We start from the raw sequence: 20,782 nt of genomic DNA on the forward strand, positions 1-20,782 counted from the left end.
CTTATTCAGTAAGTTCAGTGCAAACAATGACAGTCTAGGTCTAGGATATGATCAGTGCACAGATGAGTATGGTTTTATGGATGACTTTTTACTGTTAAAAAAAATTGACATTCCGGTAAAAAAAATGAACATACATCATAGTAAATAAAATAGTACACCTCGTGCAAATTTGGCATTTGAAATATAAAATGAGGTGGGAAAAGAGTAAGTCAGGGGAAAATCCATTTAATTATTGAAGAATCAATATTTTTTCTATAATGAAAACACTAATTTAGCCAATAACTTTTAGTGCACAAAGGTGTTTTCCCAAGAAAGTGCATTTTAATCATAGAATGTTAGAGTTGGAAGTGATCCACAGGGTCGTGTCCAACCCCTGCTCAATGCAGGATTCACTAAACCATCTCAGACAGATGTCTGTCCAACCTCGGTTTGAAGATTTCCATTGAAGGGGAACTCACCACCTCTTGTGGCAGCCTGTTCCACTCATTGATCACCCTCACTGTAAAAAAGTTTCTTCTAATGTCTAATCTGTATCTTCTCCCTTTCAGTTTCATCTCATTGCTTCTCGTGTTTCCATGTGCAAATGAGAATAAGGATGATCCCTCTACACTGACATCCTTTCAGATATTTGTAGACAGCTAATATGTCTCCTCTTACCCTTCTTTTTTAAAAGCTAAACATTCTCAGATCTTTTAACCATTCCTCGTAGGTCATACTTTGAAGTCTGCTCACCATCTTGGTAGCTCTTCTCTGAACTTGCGCCAGTTTTTTTTTATATCTTTTTTAAAATGTGGTGCCCAGATCTTTACACAGTATTCCAGATGAGGTCTGACCAAAGAGGAGTAGAGGGGGATAATTACTTCACGTGATCTAGATTCTAGGCTTCTCTTAATACATCACAAAACTGTGTTTGTCTTTTTGCTGCTGCATCTCACTGTTGACCCCTGTGCAGTCTGTGATCTATTAGTATACCCAAGTATTTTTCACACGTGCTGTTGCTTACTTCTCTTCCTCCTATTCTGTAGATGTCATTTTTGTTTTTCTTACCCAGATGTAGAAGCTTGCATTTCTCCCTGTCGAATGCCAATCTATTAGTCGCTGCCCATTGTTCAAGCTTCTCTAGATCCTTCTGAATCCTTTCTCTGTCTTCTCTAGTGTTAGCAATCCCTCCTAGCTTTGCATCATCTGCAAATTTGATTAGTTTACCTTCAGTTCCCCTATCTAGATAATTTATAAAAATGTTGAACAACACTGGGGCCAGGATAGAGCCTTGTCGTACCCCACTTGAATATTCTTTCAATTGGATGTGCAACCATTTATTGACACTCTTTGAGTACGATCACTGAGCCAGTTATTAATCCACCTAACCATAGCCTTGTCAATCCCACAATTGGCCATTTTTTCAATAAGAATAGTATGAGATACTTTATCAAATGCTTTCTGAAGTCAACATATACTATATCTACCGCCTTTCCCTAATCCACCCAGTCAGTGATTCCATCATAGAAGGAAATTACATCAGTCTGGCATGATTTGTTTGCTACAAAGCCATGTTGGCGCTGGTTAATTACTGTATTCTTATACAAGTACTTACATACATGTTCTTTATTACTAGATGTTTAATCACTAGATCTTGGAATAATAATAAATTCCACAATTAAATGTTTTAAAATAATGTTCCTGTGCTGAAATAATCTGATAAATGTGCCCCTGGTATGATCAGACCATGTTTCGTGCACAGTCAGGCACAGCCATTACACAGTACACAGCAGGGGCACATTTATAAGATTATCTCAGCACAGGAAAAAAATTAACACATCCAATTGTGGAACTTAAGCCGGGGTCACACTAGCGTATAACACGGCCGAGTGCTATGCGATAAAACATTGCATAGAACTTGGCCCAGTGTTATTCTATGGGGCAGTGCACATCTGCCGATTCAGCATGAGAGAACAATCTCGGCATGCTGCAATTTGCAGCAGGACTCCTCTCACTCGCACCCATACAAGTCTATGGGTGCGTGTGAAACATCAGACTGCACTCTGATGTCATCCCAGTGCAGTCCGATATACGCAGAGTCAGCCCATGGAGGAGATGGGGAATTTACTTTCTCTGTCTCCTCCGCACCGGTGCTGGGATTCTTTCATGCGAGAGGATCAGAGCACAAAGCACTGACACTCGGCGCACGCTCGCAGCAGAGCAGGAGCCGAGGGTTATTAGCATATCACATCAGATGCTCTCGCCTCAGATGTCATACGCTGGTCTGTTTCCAGCCTTATTATTCCAAGATCTATTGAATAAAATGTTCGTGGGAAAACCCCTTTAAAGAGTAATTGCCATTTTATTAATTTTTATTTCATAGATCAATAGTACAATAGAAAATAAGAAACTTTGTATATATCTTATCAGAGAAATCTGCTTCTTTCTCTGCCTGGACTGATCATTCATTCTCAAACTCTGAATTAGTGGACAGAATCTTTCTTCAGTGAATACCGATTTCCCCAATACTGAGATAGGAGATGACGGTGAAATTGTAGCTGAATGTCTGTGTCTGCCTCTAACTTCTTCTCCAAAGAATTTTAAAAGCACTATTTGCCGTCTCCCATCTCATTAATGGGAGTCTGACTTCGATGAATACAGATTTTACCCATGAATTGAGAATGAATGTTCAATCAAGATGTGAGAGAAGCAGATTTCTCTGCATGTGATTTTCCAAATTACAATAATTTTGAAAAAAATTCTGGGAAGTGCCCAGGACATGGCTTCAGGGTTGTTAGATCCCAGCTTACAGATCAGGAGTCCACAACCCTACAAGCCCCTCACTGACAAAGAGTGAGCTCTGGCCTGTTATCACGAGATCTCGCGCATTGAACTTACACAGCGCTTCCACATTACGTACACAACACTTTCTGATCGATAATAGCTATAATGATGATAGGGCTGTGTACGTAAAGCGGCAGCGCTGTTCTCATAAAAAGATCTTGTGATAACACGTGGGATCTCAGGCTTTGCCAGTAAAAGGGCTGCTAAGAGGCATGGAATCCGCTCTGCATGGAACCTATATATTGTGGGAAATTCAGTTACCTTAGGGTGGCATTATTGGGCCTTCTCAGACGTTTTATAGTTAATGTTCTTTAATAAAATCATCTCTTTGCACCTTCCTATTTTTTTTTTTTAGATAAAAATGGCAACATGACATAGGTGATAAGTATTCTTTAACTATGCAAGAAATTTATTTGGATATGCCATCATCTTCTGATCATTGGATGTCCAACTAGCAGAACCCCAAGTGGTCCTTGTTACAGTGATGCACAGCAATAGTCTTTTCACCTGCTGTGCGGAGAATGACAACTTCGCTATATTTAAGTGAGTCAATCTGTAATAAGTGTAAGGACACCCTACATTCCCAATAACCCAGAGGTTACTGCATGTCTGTAAATGCCGCAGCATAACATAACATTGAGCCTTACTGCTGAGCTGGTTGCTGCTTGGTCCTTAGTCCTTTACACAATACGCCTCTGTAGCACCCCGAGGACTCGGCTGCTACAGGGGTATTGCACCTCGAACCAGAGGTGCGGTATTCCACTCCCGGGTAAGGATGGAGTGTGGAACAGGGCTCAGTTAGCTGCATGCACTACACTCACCCCATTTCCGGGGGACAGACCAACGGTACTCCCACCAGATAGATGTGCAGGTACGACAGCTTCTGTCCCTGGCTGGAGTGGGGAGGGGGGAGGAATATCCCAGTGGTGTAGGAGCAGACAGGGGAGGGACTCTGGGCATAGGTAGGAGCCCATTGGGTGCTGGTCACCTGGGCTCGGGTGTCAGAGGGAGTATATAAGGTGGGCACCAGACGAGATCAAGGTCTGTCTGTTCAGAGAGGAGCTCAGCCAGAGAGGGCTGACAGGGAGCTGTGGCTCAGTCTGGGCCCAGCTCCAGAGCCAGGCCTGGAGAGGAGGCCTGAGGCAGAGAGAGAGAGAGAAAGAAGAAGAAGGAGGAACAGAAACACCAGGAAAGGCCCAGAGACGCAAGAAGAGAGGGAACCCTGAGATCCCACGAGTTAACGGGTGAAGGGTTGGCAGAACAGGGTACCAGATCCCAAACTGGTGGAGGCCAATTATCCTCAGCCAGGAACCGGAGGTCGTGGTCAAGTCTTGGCGTGACCCCTCACCATATCTACCAGGAAGGCATACCACGTATAGGGTCAGGGGAGCCGGGAAAGGTTCCGCCACCAGAAGGCCCGAGGGAGCCGGACAAAGGTGGGTCCCTGGTGGGGACGGCCAGTAGGAAGGAAGAGAGGGGAGCCCTGGACCACGCTCCGGAATTGCCTGGGAGTTAGCCGAGTCCCTCACCTGGTGGGCGCAGCACGGCTCGGGTGGTCCTTACTGCGCACAAGTGACCTGATAAAGAACTGTGAGTAAAGCTGTGAAAACTGCAACCGCACGTCTCAGTGATTCCTTGTCACACCACCACTTCCACCATCATTCCTCCCTGCCTCACTAGCTGCCCTGAGGCTATACCCCTCCCGTTGGGGGTTATACCATCCACGCTGCACCACCGTACCACCGGCCTCAGCGGTCTGCCCTGCAGCGGCGGCTTCATAGCCGCAATCAACGGGTGGTGTAGTCGAACTCTATAACATCTATTAAATTCCGCCACTTAGTTTGACACCCTGGGCACGGACCGGGTCACCGCCACAAAAAGACTACTACCCCCATCGGATCCGGCTCCGGGTATCCCCCGCATGCGCAACTCAGCACAACATGGCCCAGGGGGCGAGTCACCTCCCCTGTTATTTACCAATATTCCTCATATTCTAGATATTTTCTACAACCTTCCCCCTGGCTGTTTATGCTCTAACCACTCGTGATTTCACAAAGAAAGGTTCTGCAGTAGATGGCTACCTTACACTTTTGAGAGGAGTAGTAGGAGCTCAGACGTCAGTAATTTTTCTTGTACACAATAAAACAGACAAAGTTTCATCAGTGTTATTTATCTGAGTGTCACCAGTATGTAATCAAGGTATCAGTCTTTACCATCAGAATTTGGCCAGAGTTTCGTCAGTTTTTCTTGGATGAAAAGCAAAACTGATGGAAGTTTCTCAAACTTCTCCTATCAGCCAGTGAAAAATGGATAGCTCACAAGATGGCATCCAAGTGCGGTCTGATTTTTTTTATGGGCCCATAGACTTGCATTGGTGAGATTGAATGGAGATTCAAATCAAAATTGGACACGTCTCTGTGATTTTGTGCAAACCGATCGGGCCACACAAATACAGACAGGTGAACAGCCCCAAGAAGAGAAGCTACGAGTTCCATCAGTAAAAACAACAGACAGAACTAGTACGAGAAAAACTGATGTCTGAATGAGCCCTAATAAATACCTGACTGCCGTGCATTGTGTAGGAATAATAGTTCTCCCATTTATATGGACGGACAAGGAATTTTACTATTGATATCGTTTCTATTTAGTAATACAATGACTGAAACAGAAGATAAAACATGTTCATAAATATTCCTCAAGTTGTGTGAGATCAGTCTTACAGTGAGTTAATATACCATGAAATGTCCCACATTGCTTAGGAATAAGACAATATGGAACAGACACAGGTAGATGTATTAATATTGTGGCAAGTTCTAGCCGTATATAAAATCCTTCATGTAACTTGCCTTGTAACTGCCTTGTACATTTCTAGCCTGAGACCCAGAACAATGGCAGAACAGCAATCTTTTTCCAAATGAGAATGATCATTTGTATCTGTTTCCTTGTTATTGTAACCATACCATTCAGTGATCCAAAACCCTCCCACTGGGAGAGGAAAGCTCCTTTTCGTCAGCTGCAGACACAGCGCCGACTTGTTATCCCAGCTCCGAGGGGAACGATGGGGTCTGCCTAGGATCAGATCAGAAAATATTCAGCAGTCACTTATGGCCAGTGGCAAATGGAAACATGTACATGGTTTTCTTAAAACGTCATTTTTTTCTCAGTTTTGATTTGAATATTTTTGCAACTTTATCGAAAATAAGAATTGAGCTGTCAAAAGAAGAGATTCAGCGGTAAAAGATTGCTCTTCAAGATTCCTGATACTTCTGTGCTGATCCATCATGGATTACTATATTATTCCCCTCCTGAAAGAATATGAATTCAGGATTCAGGTATGTAAATAGTAAAAATCCATATTTTAAACTTGCATGTTAGATAATGGACACTGAGAATGGATAAGATTGCTTCATTCAGAACAGGATGAAATGTTTAGTCTTGTATTAGATGCTGATACGATAATTTCGGTAGTCAACTGGCAGAACATATTACTTCTCCTGACTGGAAACATGCTGATGAGAAGCACTGGGGACCTGTTGATATGGCAGAAATGTGGTATGTGGAAAGGCCCTTTACTGGTGCATGTTTATGAGGCTGAGACTAATAACCCCTCCACCACCTCTGACAGGGTCGGACTTTGGTGTCTAGGGCCCACCAGGGGAACTAACTCTAGGGGCCCACACTACAGCCCACCATAAACGGTTTTATTACTTGTTATGTTTTTTAATAATGTACTATAGTTACATGATTGGCCGCGCTGTGGAGCACCAAGCGGCAGGACTTTGTTCGAACAGTCATTTCGTACTGCCAGAGTCCTTTTAATGGTAACTTGTCACCTTTAAAAACGCTATTTATTTGCAGATATAGGGGTAATCTGCAGGAAAATAGGGTTTAAAGCCTGGTTAGACGGCTTAATGGAAAAGCGCTGGCTACAGGGAGAAAATTACGGTTTATTCTCCCTGTTGCCACTCGCTTCCTGTTATAGAGTCGGTGCAAGGAGGGAGACATTACAGTCACCGCTAACTATAAAGTGAACGTGCTTCAATAACGTCCGGCACCTTGATTGTGACATCTTCCTTGGAGCTCAACCTCAGGCTGAGCTTCATTGAATGACGAACATGGCAGCAGCACCTGGCAACCAGTGCTGAGCGAGCGTGGTCGGATAAGGTGTGATCCCAGCATGCTCGGGTGTTATCCAAGTATCTTGTAGTACTCTGCTACTATGCTCGAGTCCCCGCAGTAGCATGTTTTGCGGTGGTAGACCGACGCAACACATGCAGGAATTGCCTGTTTGTTAGGTAATCCCTGCATGTGTTGCTTCTGTCTAGTGCCGCAAAACATGTTACCGCAGGGACTCGATCATATTAGCAGAGCACTACAAGATAAGCGGATAACACCCGAGCATCCTGGGATAACAACACCTTATCCGACCACGCTCCCTAAGCACAACTGGCAACCCATCACCAACCTGCAACTGCATCACAGGGGGCTGAAGGGAGCAGGTGACTGCATGCACCGGCCATCGTGCTATCTAAATGCCGCTGTCAGTGATTGACAAGGGCACTTAAATACCCAAAACAGCAGCAATCAAGGCGAGCTCTGAACAGTGCTGTTACAGGCAGACGCCGGCTATGTAACACAGCCTACATATGCCCGGTATGGAGCAGGCTCAGCTCCTGAACCCGCTTCATACAAGCACATCCCAATGGTGACAGTTATGAAAAGGTTAGTAAATTTCACTGGTCTGTTCCTAAATGTGGAAAGACAAGTGGAATTCCCTAACACATGTGAAAGAGTCCTAATAGATTTAGTAAATGTGCGCCGAGCATATGAATGTTATTACACACCACAATGCATACGCAAACACGTAGACGCGCACAAACACATCAGTACATGAATACATCATCGGAACCACCATCATTTGTAATGTCAGGTCAGCCCCATATATCTTTGTATCACATAAACCTACAACTCCCAGTAAGTAATTAACAAGAGATACTGGTAGTTGTTATCAGTCATCATCAGACTGTGGACCATACAGGAACCACAGTACTGATGAGACACAGGCAGGATTACAAATGAACATTTACATCCAGGTATCTTACCTGAGACGTTTTCTCTGATTAGAGTCGTTCTCTTTCTTTTCTTCCTCTTGTCCACACCCCTTGAGGACTTTTCTCATCCACAGTTCGTCTCTGCAGACTTCCATCTTCTCCAGTCTTCTGCAGCACATCCCCACACAATTCCCTTAAGGCTATGTGCCCACGATGCAGAAATGCTCCGGATTTTTTCCTGAGCGTTTTTGCATCTCCCTGGCAGAAAAAAACGCTTGCGGATTGTACATGCAGATTGTACATGCGTTTTCCTGCCAGGGACATGTGGAAGTGAAGTGTTCTTCACATGCATTTCCGCATGCGGGTTGACAAGCGCATTCCAAGCGATTTTAGCATCACTTGGAAAGTGCTTGACAACTAGGTCACACTATATAAATCCATGCAACAGGTGTGACCCGAGAGAATAGTTAAAAATAAAAAAATAAATATATACTTACCTTCCGATGACCCGCGCTGTCTTGCTGCGCTCCTGTGCTGGCTGCCGGCAGATCGCGGTACATTGTACTGAAAGACCTGCCGTCACATGGCTGTGACGTCACCGCAGGTCCTTCAGTCATGCACGATCTGTCGGCAAGCACAGGGAAGGAGGCCGGGGGCCGTCGGAAGGTGAATATAATCTTTATTTTTTATTTTATTCTTTTTTTTTTACAGCTTTTAATGGTACCTGGGTGTGGAGGAGAGTCTCCTGCCCTCCACACCCGGGTACCATCCGCACATTAGAACGCGCCAATTATGCAAGTACAGATGCAGTCTTGCGGAATTGGCGCATTCTAATGCAAGTCAATGGCAGCAAAAACGCAGCGCTTCCGGAAAATTAATGGACATGCTGCGGATTTTTGAGCGCAGCATAAACGGTGCGGAAAAATACGCGGCATGGGTATTGAAAGTGCGGAATTGCATTGGAGACCATGGGGGAAGGTTTACCCAGCATTTCCCAAGCGTTTACGCTGCGGAAATTCCGCAGCGTAAACGCTTGAATAACGCTTGAATAACGCATCATGGGCACACAGCCTAAGGATAGCAGTGTCATTATAATGCTCCTGAATAAAAATATCTACACTGAGCCCCTGAATAAACTTAACTCTTACAATGCTCCCTGCACAAAATATGACATACACTCTACCCCTCTTATAGTACATGTTCTACACACTGTCCTCTCCTTTCCATACTGGGCCCCCTCTTCACACTGTCCTCTAATATGGTGTCCCCGCTATACTGCCCAGTCATCACACTCCCCCTCCTCAGCATACTGTTCCCTCCTTGCTGTGCCCTCACACTGTTCCCCCCATACTGCCGCTTCTCTATACCTTCCCCCACACTACCTAGTCTCTGTGCTGTGTCATCTCACACTTTTCTCCCTCCATTCTGTCTCCTCACACTATTCCCCCACTCTCCATACTGTCTCATACATCCCTTCCCCATTCTGTTCCCGCACCCATTCCCTCCCTTCCCCTAGTTCACCATACTGTTTCTTCACACATCTCCCCATTCTGTCACCTAAAATTTCTCTCCCATCTCTCCCCAAATATAATAAATCTTCAGAAGACCACACAGACATGCAGAAGCGCTCTTACACACATGAAGACAAGCGCACACAGACACATACTAAGGGCTCTTTCACACGTCAGTACGTGTGGTGACTGTTTCCACATGTACCAGAGACATTGGTACACATAGACCCATTCAAATGAATGGGTCTGTGCACATGTCAGTGTGTTTCCACTTTCCACAGACCATGTGGTGTCCATGGGCAAAACACACTGACATGTCTGTTATTTACCTGCTGCACAGGCCGCAAAACATCTTGCACACTGATGACAGTTAGCGCTATTCCCAAGCACCGGGTGCTGAACGCTGCCCTCATCATAGATCCCTGCCGGCGCTGCGATCAGCAGCAGCAGGGTCAATGATAAGAGTAGTAGTCTACTCCCGCCGTGTTCAACTGTAAAAATAAGAATTAAAATAAAAAAGTCCTTATACTCACCTCCCTTAAGTGTCACCCGCTGTAATCCATGCGAGCGCTCACGCTGAGGAGAATGACTGCACTCAACAAGCGGCGCCCTGTCATTCACTAAGCGCAGCTCCGGGGCCTGCTCGCTACAGGAGTCATTCTCTTCAGTGTGAGCGTTCGCATGGATTGCTGTGGGTGACACTTAGTAGAGGTGAGTATAAGGATTTTTTTATTTTATTCTTATTTTTACAGTTGAACACAGCGGGAGTAGACTACTACTCTCATCATTGACCCTGCTGCTGCTGATTGCAGCGCCGGCAGGGATCTGTGATGAGGGCAGAGTTCAGAACCCGGCTCTTGGGAACAGCTCTAACTGTACACTGATTCCCAAGCGCCAGTATGTGTCACATGGATGACCCACAGGTGGACACATATCTCCAGTCCCGTAAATATCAGGACATGTGAAAGAGCCCTAATATACACACACAGATACACATACTCACAGAAATGGGGACCCGTACACACGCAGGCAAGCACACACAGAAATGCACACACAGTCATGCACAGACACACTCAGACAATCACACACACAAAAATGCAGACATGCAGGGAAGCACACACTTGTGAAGACACATATACACACGTAGACACACACACAGACATGCAGGCACACATGCGCATGCAGGCATACACACACGCAGGCATATACACTGTGTGCAGAATTATTAGGCAAGTTGTATTTTAGAGGATTATTTTTATTATTGATCAACAACTATGTTCTCAATCAACCGAAAAGACTCATAAATATCCAAGCTTAATATTTTTAGAAGTTGGACTGTTTTTTTTTTAGATTTGGCTATCTTAGGAGGATATCTGTTGGTTCAGGTAACTATTACTGTGCAGAATTATTAAGCAACTTAATAAAAACCAAATATAATCCCATCTCACTTGTTTATTTTCACCAGGTAAACCAATATCAGTGCACAAAATTTAGAAATAAACATTTCTGACATGCAAAAACAAAAACCCAAAAAATTAGTGATCAGTATAGCCACCTTTCTTTATGATGACATTCAACAGCCTTCCATCCATAGATTCTGTCAGTTGCTTGATCTGTTTTCGATCAACATTGCGTGCAGCAGTCACCACAGCCTCCCAGACACTGTTCCCAAAGGTGTACTATTTTCCCTCCCTGTAGATCTCACATTTTATGATGGACCACAGGTTCTATATGATGTTCAGATCAGGTGAACAAGGGGGCATGTCATTATTTTTTCTTCTTTTAGACCTTTACTGGCCAGCCACGCTGTGGAGTAGTTGGATGCATGTGATGGAGCATTGTCCTGCATGAAAATCATGTTTTTCTTGAACGATACAGACTTCTTCCTGTACCACTGCTTGAAGAAGTTGTCTTCCAGAAACTGGCAGTAGGTCTGGGAGTGGAGCTTCACTCCATCCTCAAGCCGAAAAGGTCCCACAAGTTCATCTTTGATGATACTAGCCCATACCAGTAGCCCACCTCCACCTTGCCGGCGTCTGAGTCGGAGTGGAGCTCTCTGCCCTTTATTGATCCAGCCTCTAGCCCATCCATCTGGCCCATCAAGAGTCACACTCATTTCATCAGTCCATAAAACCTTTGAAAAGTCAGTCTTAAGATATTTCTTGACCCATTCTTGACGTTTTATCTTTTGTTTCTTGTTCAAAGGTGGTCGTTATTCAGCCTTCCTTACCTTGGCCATGTCCCTGAGTATCGCACACCTTGTGCTTTTTGATACTCCAGTAACGTTGCAGCTCTGAAATGTGGCAAAACTGGTGGCAAATGGCATCTTGGCAGCTTCATGCTTGATTTTCCTCAATTCCTGGGCAGTTATTTTGCGCCTTTTTTGGCCAACACGCTTCTTGTGACCCTGTTGGCTATTATCCATGAAACGCTTGATTGTTCGGTGATCACGCTTCAAAAGTTTGGAAATTTCAAGACTGCTGCATCCCTCTGCAAGACATCTCACAATTTTGGACTTTTCAGAGCCCGTCAAATCTCTCTTCTGACCCATTTTGCCAAAGGAAAGGAAGTTGCACGCGGTGTACACACTACACACACACATATGCAGGGATATATACACACACATGCAGGCCTATACACACACTGTACACACATGCAGGCATATACAGACACATACAGGCATTTACACACACACTGTACATACACACACAGGCATATACACACACACACAGGCATATACACATACACAGGCAGCATATACATAAAAATTCATACAAAACACACAAATTGTACACTACCTTGGCTTGTCTCCAGTCTGGCCCATATAGTTTACAGAAACGCTCCTAAGGTGGAGACTGCAGTGCAGGGCGCGCTGTGACGTCAGTTTTAGCAGATGTACGGCCCTGTCTGATAAATGTGACGCTGCAGTGCCGCCCCTGCTCTCCTGCTCCCAGGCCCCGCCTGCTACTGTCCTGGACATCGTGGCGGTGAAAGTGCTTGCGCGCGCCCTTGAAGGGCCCGTGACCACTTGTTTTCACTTTTTTTTTTAAATTCTTCTCTGCAGGGGGCCCGGGGCCCACCAGGAAATTTCCCGGGAACCCTGCCAGGCCAGTCCGAGCCTGACGTCTGACGTATATTTATGTCAAATGTAATATCCCTGTCTTTGAAGTGAGCTCGCACACCGACCCAGATCTTTCCTCACACATGATGACTGGTGTAATCAGCCATTACATACCTTTAACAGCGGTGGTGGAGCGGAGCGGTGCTCTGGCCATGACGCGCCCAGGGGAGGGGGACGACTCGGCACCCGGGCCTAGTTGTTGCCTGATCTTGGGGGATGTCGTGGTGGCCGGCTCCCGGGCCCGTACCCTGGGGTCACTCTTAAAAGAAAGGGGGGAAGTTGTGTGGGATAGGGGAATGTTCGTGACGCCACCCGTGGTGTCTGGTGAGGATCACCAGCGCTGCAACAGTCCTCTGAGGTCGGTGTTTAGGCAGCTTAGTTGGTACGACTCCCTACAGGTAGAGCGGGGCCTTAGGGCAGTGTAGAGAGGGTGTAGAGTAGAGCGTTGGTGGGTGCAGAGCCGCAGAGGAAAGAACAGACAGAGGCGGTAGTTGCAGTCATCCAAGTCTTTACTCACTTTGGTGTCTAGCCAGCTCAGAGCTTCTCTCTGCTGTCACACGGCGAGCTGCGGCCGCCAGGGTAGGGTTCAGCACTCACCAGATAGTTCAGGAGCACTTGACAGGACCCCCGCTCTAGTGTGTTCCTCTCTTGTTCAACTTCTCCCACCTTGTGTCCCCCACTGAGTCCCGTACAGGTACTGCGAAGTCCCTTGTGGGTAACGTGTAGTTCCCAGACCGACTGGGTGCCCTTTATGGTGACTTGTGGTGAGAACGTGGCGTAAGGCCGGGTCCCTCTGGATAAACTCAGATTAGGGCATACAGGTGGCGACTCCGCTCCGTCCGTATCCCCCTGGGATCCACATAAGCCTCCGGACTTTTCCGACAGAGACGTGAAGTGCAAAGTCAGATAATCGGGGACCGGTACCCCCTCTGGCGGCAGGGTCTCTCTGGCTGGGCCAGAATAAGGTATGCAGGTGGTGACTCCGCTCCGTCCACACCCCCTGAGATCCTTTCGCCTGTGGAGCCTATCTCCTCTGCTCCCCTCCTGGGCCTTCTTGCTTGGACCCTGACCGGGGACAGAGCCGGTTAAAACTCTGCCCTGACCACCGGTCTCGAGGCCTGAGACCGGGGACCGTGGACCCTCAGCCGGCTGCAGCCTTGTGCTGACTTGCTGTCCCAAAGACCCACGACCAAAGACCTTGTTATTAAAATGGCCTCCAGTTATATAGAATTCTAATAAAGTGCTTGTAACGGGTCTGGGAGGCGGAACCTCTGAGCTACTATACAAGGGGGCGGTCCTTGTAAGGGAGCGGGTGGCGACCAGGGAAGACGGGCAGGCAGTCACAGCAGGTGACCGGGACAGTCTCTGAGTGAACGGGCTGGAGGTCACGGCAAGTGACCGGGGCAGTCTCTGGATGAACGGGCAGGAGGTCACGGCAAGTGACCGGGGCAGTCTCTGGATGAACGGGCAGGAGGTCACGGCAAGTGACCAGGGCAGTCTCTGGATGAACGGGCAGGAGGTCACGGCAAGTGACCGGGGCAGTCTCTGGGTAAAGGGTAGGTACGACCTGTGATGGCAGAGCCTCCAGGTAGGCTAGCAGGCAGATGGTAGATGTGTGCTCCCAGGTGAGCAAGCGAGAGTCTCTGGAATGGCAGGTGGTCACAGCACGTGACGGCGGAGCCTCCAGGTAGGCTAGCAGGCAGGTAACAGGTGTGCGCTCCCAGGTGAGCGGGCAGGAGTCTCTGGAATGGCAGGTGGTCACAGCACGTGACGGCGGAGCCTCCAGGTAGGCTAGCAGGCAGGTAGCAGGTGTGCGCTCCCAGGTGAGCGGGCAAGCTGGTCCATAGACAGACTGACAGGAGTTGGAGGCAGACCGTCGAACCTCAGGCTAGCAGGCAGGTAGCAGAAGAGCGCTCCCAGGTGAGCGTGCAAGCTGGTCCTAAGACAGACTGACAGAAGTCGGTAGGCAGACTGTCGGACCACAGGCTAGCAGGCAGGTAAGCGGAATATCAGGCAGGAATCAGACAGCAACTGGCAGGAATCTGGCAGGTAACTGGCAACGGGACCTGAGGGCTGAAGCAGAGTAGTGAACAGTGCAACAACATTGCTCGGGCACCTCCATTTTGGAGGAGGTGCCTTATATATGGTGAAGTCCTCCGGCCATTGGCTGGGGACTCCTTAGGACGACGCGCGCGGCCCCTTTAAGAGGGAGGGAGCGCGCGCGCCCTAAGCACAGTGGCCGGGAAGGAGCGCGAGCTGCCAGCAGAGCGGGAGGAGGACGCCGGGCTCGGAGCAGAGGGGTGAGGGGAACAGCGTCCCTGCCTAGCAGAGGGCAGGGACGCCGGCGCTACAGTGCTTAGGTAAATGCTTCCTCCACCCTCACTCACTACGTGGTTCCCCCTAACTTTGGTTCCCCCCAACTCCTCCATTCAGGCTCGGGGCAGCACTATGGTGCTTTAGGCCCCCTTCAGAACTGGAGTGGTGTAGTGTTGAGTGTGTGGTTGGGGTCCTGTGTGGTACTCCATCCTTACCTGGGAGAGGAGATACCACACCTCGTTCTGAGGTGCAGTACCCCTGTGGCGACTGAACCCTCAGGGGCGCCACACCCACATCTGATATCCAGTTAAATCCCACTGTCAATCTCTGACAGCGGGATTTAACACATGCTGGCGAGAAGCACGTCATTACTCCCGCCAATCGGCCCTGTCAGGTGATCATGGGGCACAGATTGGTTGTCATGAAAACTGGGGGGTCTGCTGAAGACCCCCTTGCCCATCATTACGATCCTCCTGTGACTCCCCGCTATGTATAGCACAAGTTATCGGTCGATTGCAGCTTCAAGTCTCCTAAGAAGACTATTAAATAAAGTAAAAAAAAAAAAAAGATTTGAAAAATATGAAAGAAATGTAAAAAAAAAGTTTAAATAGCCCTATTAAAAAATGCACATATTTGGTGTCAAAATATAAAAACAATTAATCTGATTGGTAAACGGTGTAACGAGAAAAGAAATCAAAACTCCAGAATTACATTTTATTTATAACATTGCTATAAAAGGCAATAAGAGGCGATCAAAACATTGTTTCTACCCCAAAGTGATATCAATAGAAACGCCAGATCAAATATAAGCCCTCACCCAGCCCCAGATCCCGAAAAATTAAAATGTTACGGTCTTGGAAAATAGCGAAATAAGCAAAAAAATTTTCCTTACAAACTTTGTAATTTTTTTTCACCACTTAAATAAAAAGAAAAGCTATAGATGTTTACTACACTCATACTGACATGGAGATTCACAGTGCCCGGTCAGTTTTACCATATAGTGAACATGGTAAAAAAAAAAAAAATTGTGCCATTGCACTTTTTTTTGCAATTTCAATGCAGCTGGAATTTATTCCCACTCTCCAGCACATCACTGGTTAAAATGGTTGGTGTCATTCAAAAGTACAACTTGTTCTGCAAAAAAACAATCAATAATACGGCTATGAGGATGGAAAAGTAAAAATGTTATTGCTCTTGGAAGAAGGGGAGATAAAAACAAAAGCACAAAAAATGGAAAATTGCAAGGTCATGAAGGGGTTAAAATGTCCCATGTATCTCATTGTGTATCTGCACAATATGGAGCTGTAGGCACATTATTTTTGGTAGAATTAATTGATTTATTTATACTATCTATTTGAGGATTACATTTTCACACAGCACGGTCAAGATGGCATTGGCCCACACATGTAAGGAGAACATAAACCCTCCATTCACATCTCCTGAGCAGAATCTAATAGGTGCACCCCTGTAACTGACTGCCCAGCTTCCATCATCTCTATGGAGAGTGACAGAGCATCTCCTTTTCTTGCAATTCTGGGATTTGGGACCCTTTGGCTGCGTGCCCACTATGCGTTTTTCAAGCGTTTTTGCCGCGGAATTTCCGCAGCAAAAACGCTTAAAAAACGCTTGGTAATACGTGCCCCATGGTCCCCAATGATAATCCGCATGTGCTGTGCACATGCTGTGGAAATTTCTGCTGCGGATTATCATTGTGGAAAAATCCGCAGCATGTCCATTATTTTTGCGGAAACGCAGCGTAATTGCCGCCATTGACTTGCATTGAATTGCTTAATATCCACATGACTACATGTGCACATGCGGATATTAAGCGATTCAGTGTGTGGATGGTACCCGGGTTTAGAGAAGAGGAGACTCTACTCCAGACCCAGGTACCAAAGAAACTGTAAAAAAAAGAATTTAAAATAAAAAGTATATATTATACTTACCTTCTGATGGCCCCCGGTCTTCTCTCCGGGGCGTCCTGGCTCCCGGGTGGCTCGTGATGGTGTAAAAGGACCTTCCATGATGTCATTTAGTCATGTGACAGGTCACGCGACCGCTGACGTCGGCAGTCGCGTGACCTGTCACATGACTAAATGACATCATCGAAGGTCCTTCTACACCACCGCAAGCCGCCCAAGACACCGGACGCACAGGAGAGAGAGAAGACCGGGGGCCACCGGAAGGTGAGTATAATGTTTTTATTTTTTTATTTTTTACCATTCTTATTCTTTTTTTAACTATTACTTGGTCACACTATATAAATTCATGCCTGTTGCATGGATTTATACAATGTGACCAAGTTGTCAAGCACTTTCCAAGTAATGCTAAAATCGCTTGGAAAAGCGCTTGATAACCTGCATGCAGCAATGCATGCAAAGACGCTTGACAAACTCTTTTACCTGGCAGGAAAAATGCATGTAAAATCCGCATGCGTTTTTCCTGCCAGGGAGATGCAGAAAAAATCCGGAGCATTTCTGCATCGTGGGCACTTAGATATCTTCAGAAGATGACCTATTGTATACAGTAATCAAGTTTTTGTGTTACATTTTTTTTTTTAAATGTTGGCAATGTTTTTTTTTTTCCAATTACTAACTTTATGAAGAAAACACAATTAGCAATCTTGCAATTTTCACACTGGCCCTGGGGCTTTTTAGGCTCATACTTCCTGTCCTTTCAGGAAGAGTTTACAGGAATTTTCTTATCATGACAGTCAGGATTACAATGACAGGTACCACCCCTATAGACAGCTGATAACACAGGATCCACCAATCACACTAGTGAAGTCAACAGATTCTTGTCAGATATGTCTGTTAAACAAAGTGTTAACACTATCTTGTAGAGAAGTAAATCATAATTTTGCCAGTCTTATTTGCTAGAGCATTGCATTAGTGAGGAGCCTTATTTTGCAGGGCTGTCTGTGCAGGATAAGAATAATACATCTGTTTGCATGTGAAAGAATCATTGACAGCTTCTAATAACATCGGGCTACAGAAAAACCACATCTCAATCATGTGGTCTGACGCAATCTTATTATCCAGCAGTACACATGATGGACAAGTGTCTAGAGATGAATATCTCTTGTGAATATACCTTAAAGGGTTGTCCACTACTAGGACAACCCCTTCTTAAACTAAATGTTCAGCCCTGATAAAATAAAAAACAACACTCACCTCCGATGTCGGCGCCGTTCCAATGGTGTCGGCACTGGCGGTACCGGTGTTGAGCCAGTATGTCTCATTAACCCTTTCAGCGAGCACGCTCGGGTGCTTGCTGAGTATTTTGGCGTGCTCGGCATTTCTTTTACTGTCACCGCAGCTGTCACCTATCTGTTTGACAGGCAATCCCTGCATGTGTCACAGCTGTCTAACAGACGTGACACTTGCACTATACTACAGGTCAGGCAGGATGTGTTAAGAGGTCTTGTGGAGTCTATGACACAAAGGTTTAGGGTTGTATTACAAGCTGGCATGGGGGTCTACAGTCTTAAACAGGTAGTTTTAATGTTATGGCAAGTCAGTATGTATAATTATAATCAGAATTATTTTTAAAATTAGCAGGAAAATTCAATGTGCAAAAAACTGTATAGCCAAAAATGAGGCTTTCGAAACATGGCCAAGCGAAGCTGACAGGAGCCAAAGGGGCATAAAGCTTTCTTAGTTCTACTGCTACTTTGTTTCAGAGATCATCAGGGGTCATATTGGTCAGAACTTCATCAATCACACTTTGCTATCATACCCTAGTGATAAGCCATGAATGTATTTAAGCATCACCAAACTATTTGTCCCTAGATTTTGAAAGAATTGTTAGTAGCTATCAAACCAAAAAAAGGCTATGGTCATGTATTTTTAGCTAAAAAGTCGTTTTGCTCTGAGTTTTTTTTTAATTTGGCTGGCTGACTGGGTAGAATTGTTGCAGCATAAAAGGATAACACCTGCGTCAGTAACGCTTTAGATTCTTAAAAGATCAAGGGTCCAAGTCTCAAGCAATGTCTCCCCATACACTCACACCCCTCCCCGCCATTTAAAATAAAATTATATCCATATACAATTAAATACATGTATCTTATAAATTGCAATTATATGCATACTGTATATGTTAACACTGTTGCTGCTATACCAGGACTAGATATTACCTATATACTATTCAGAACAAACACTATACAAAGACCATTATTGCCAATAATACCACTATACAAAATAGTACCACCACACTGACCACTAGTGAATAAATAATAATTTCATGCAGGACAGCACACTATACAAAGACCAATATTGTCAATAATACCACTATACAAAATAGTACCACCACACTGACCACTAGTGAATAAATAATAATTTCATGCAGGACAGCACACTATACAAAGACCAATATTGTCAATAATACCACTGTACACCTCTGTATACTATATACCCCTAAAGAGGGACTAAATAGCCCCAAACTGTTTGTAAATTAAAAATAACACAATAGTATATTACCACCATTCAGTGACCATACAGTGGTAGATATCAGTTCTGCAGACTATATAAGAAAGGGATGTCAAACTCAAATACACAGAGGGCCAAAATTAAAAGCTCGGACAAAGTCTCAGGCCAGCCTTAATATTTATAAAAAAAATGTCTACAATTGAGGACGTTTTTCCTTATCAAATATAACGATGAACCTTTTCATTTGGAAACAAACTTAAAGGGGTTGTCCTACAAAGTACGGTACATTTTAATTAATGGCCTAATTTAAACATGTAATAACAAAGGATAAAAAACCTTGAATAATACAGAAAATAAAGTATGATGCCAACAAAAGTGCCCCCAGACACAGTAATATACCCCCACATTGAATTCCTCCATTCCTCCAGAGTACTCTCCACACACATGGTATGATAATCCTACTGTACCCCCCTCCCTCAATTCCCCCGACAAAGAATAGTGACCCATCACAGTATGATTCTACAACTGTGATCCACACACAGCCCTCCATACAGTATTATGGCAATAAAAGTGCTCCCTACAGTATAACGGAGACCTTCATCGCCTTCCATACAGTATAATTTCCCCACATAGTGCTCCATATAGCATAATGGCACCACATAGTCCTCGATATAGTATAATGGCCCCACATAGGCCTCCATACAGAATAATGGGCCCCACATAGTGCTCCATACAGTATAAAGGCCCCACATAGAGCTTTATACAGTATAATGGCCCACATAATGCTCAATACAGTATAATGCGCCCCACACTTTAAAAATAAACCCTCCCCTCTGCCCATTCCCCCACTACTCCGGTCTCTTCATGGTGTTTTCAGATCCTCTTCACATCTCAGTACAGCAGGCACATTGTAATGAAATCACTGCACCCGCTGCACAGAGATACCAGCGTCAGCAAACATTCCCTCCTCCATCATTGCATTCAACTAAAGAGATGTGCAGCATCTGAAACAACGGATACTGGAAGCCTGTGCTAGCATTTGTTCTGCGGTGTTGCTATTAGTGTGTCAAGAGTGGGAGAAGAGGGTTGCATTGACAATCCAACACAATGGGCAGCACTTTGAACACATTTTATAAGTGGTTATAAACTTGTAAAAAACTCATGAATGAATAAAGTTACGTTAAAACCAAGCACACCTTTGTTTTTCTTAGGAAATTCTCAATAAGTTTGATGTGTCACATGACCCTCTTCCCATTGAAAAAAATAAAATTGGATCCAAAATGGCCAACTTCAAAATGGCCGCCATGGTCACCACCTATCTGGAAAAGTTTTCCCCCTCCCATATACTAATGTACCAAAACAAGAAGTTGATATCACCAACCATTCCCATTTAATTTAGGTGTATAAATGGCCCACCCTGTATATCGGCATCTAATATGCTGATATAGTTGAAAGTGTGATGCCGGGCGGGTGACCCACCTGGCGCCACGGGCCAAATATACTCACCCTGTGGGCCAGATTTGACTTATGTGA

General features: G+C 45.3%; 1 protein-coding gene across 2 annotated transcripts in view; it reads left to right on the forward strand.

Annotated features, from left to right (window-relative positions):
- TNS3 (tensin 3) overlaps nt 1–20,782 on the forward strand; it is a 403,696-nt gene that overhangs the window by 51,586 nt on the left and 331,328 nt on the right. Inside the window, exon 1 of one of the 2 annotated variants that reach the window (XM_073678348.1) lies at nt 5,856–6,155. The exons of the other annotated variant lie outside the window; for it this stretch is intronic. Coding sequence (XP_073534449.1) covers nt 6,105–6,155 — 51 coding nt within the window. The 5' untranslated portion in view covers nt 5,856–6,104. Of the gene's footprint in view, nt 1–5,855; nt 6,156–20,782 lie in introns of those variants that run through there. 2 annotated transcript variants of the gene reach the window in all.

Source organism: Phyllobates terribilis, unplaced genomic scaffold, assembly GCF_046119375.1.
Source record: "Phyllobates terribilis strain yellow unplaced genomic scaffold, ASM4611937v1 Scaffold_4__5_contigs__length_816908805, whole genome shotgun sequence".
Taxonomy (NCBI): domain Eukaryota; kingdom Metazoa; phylum Chordata; class Amphibia; order Anura; family Dendrobatidae; genus Phyllobates; species Phyllobates terribilis.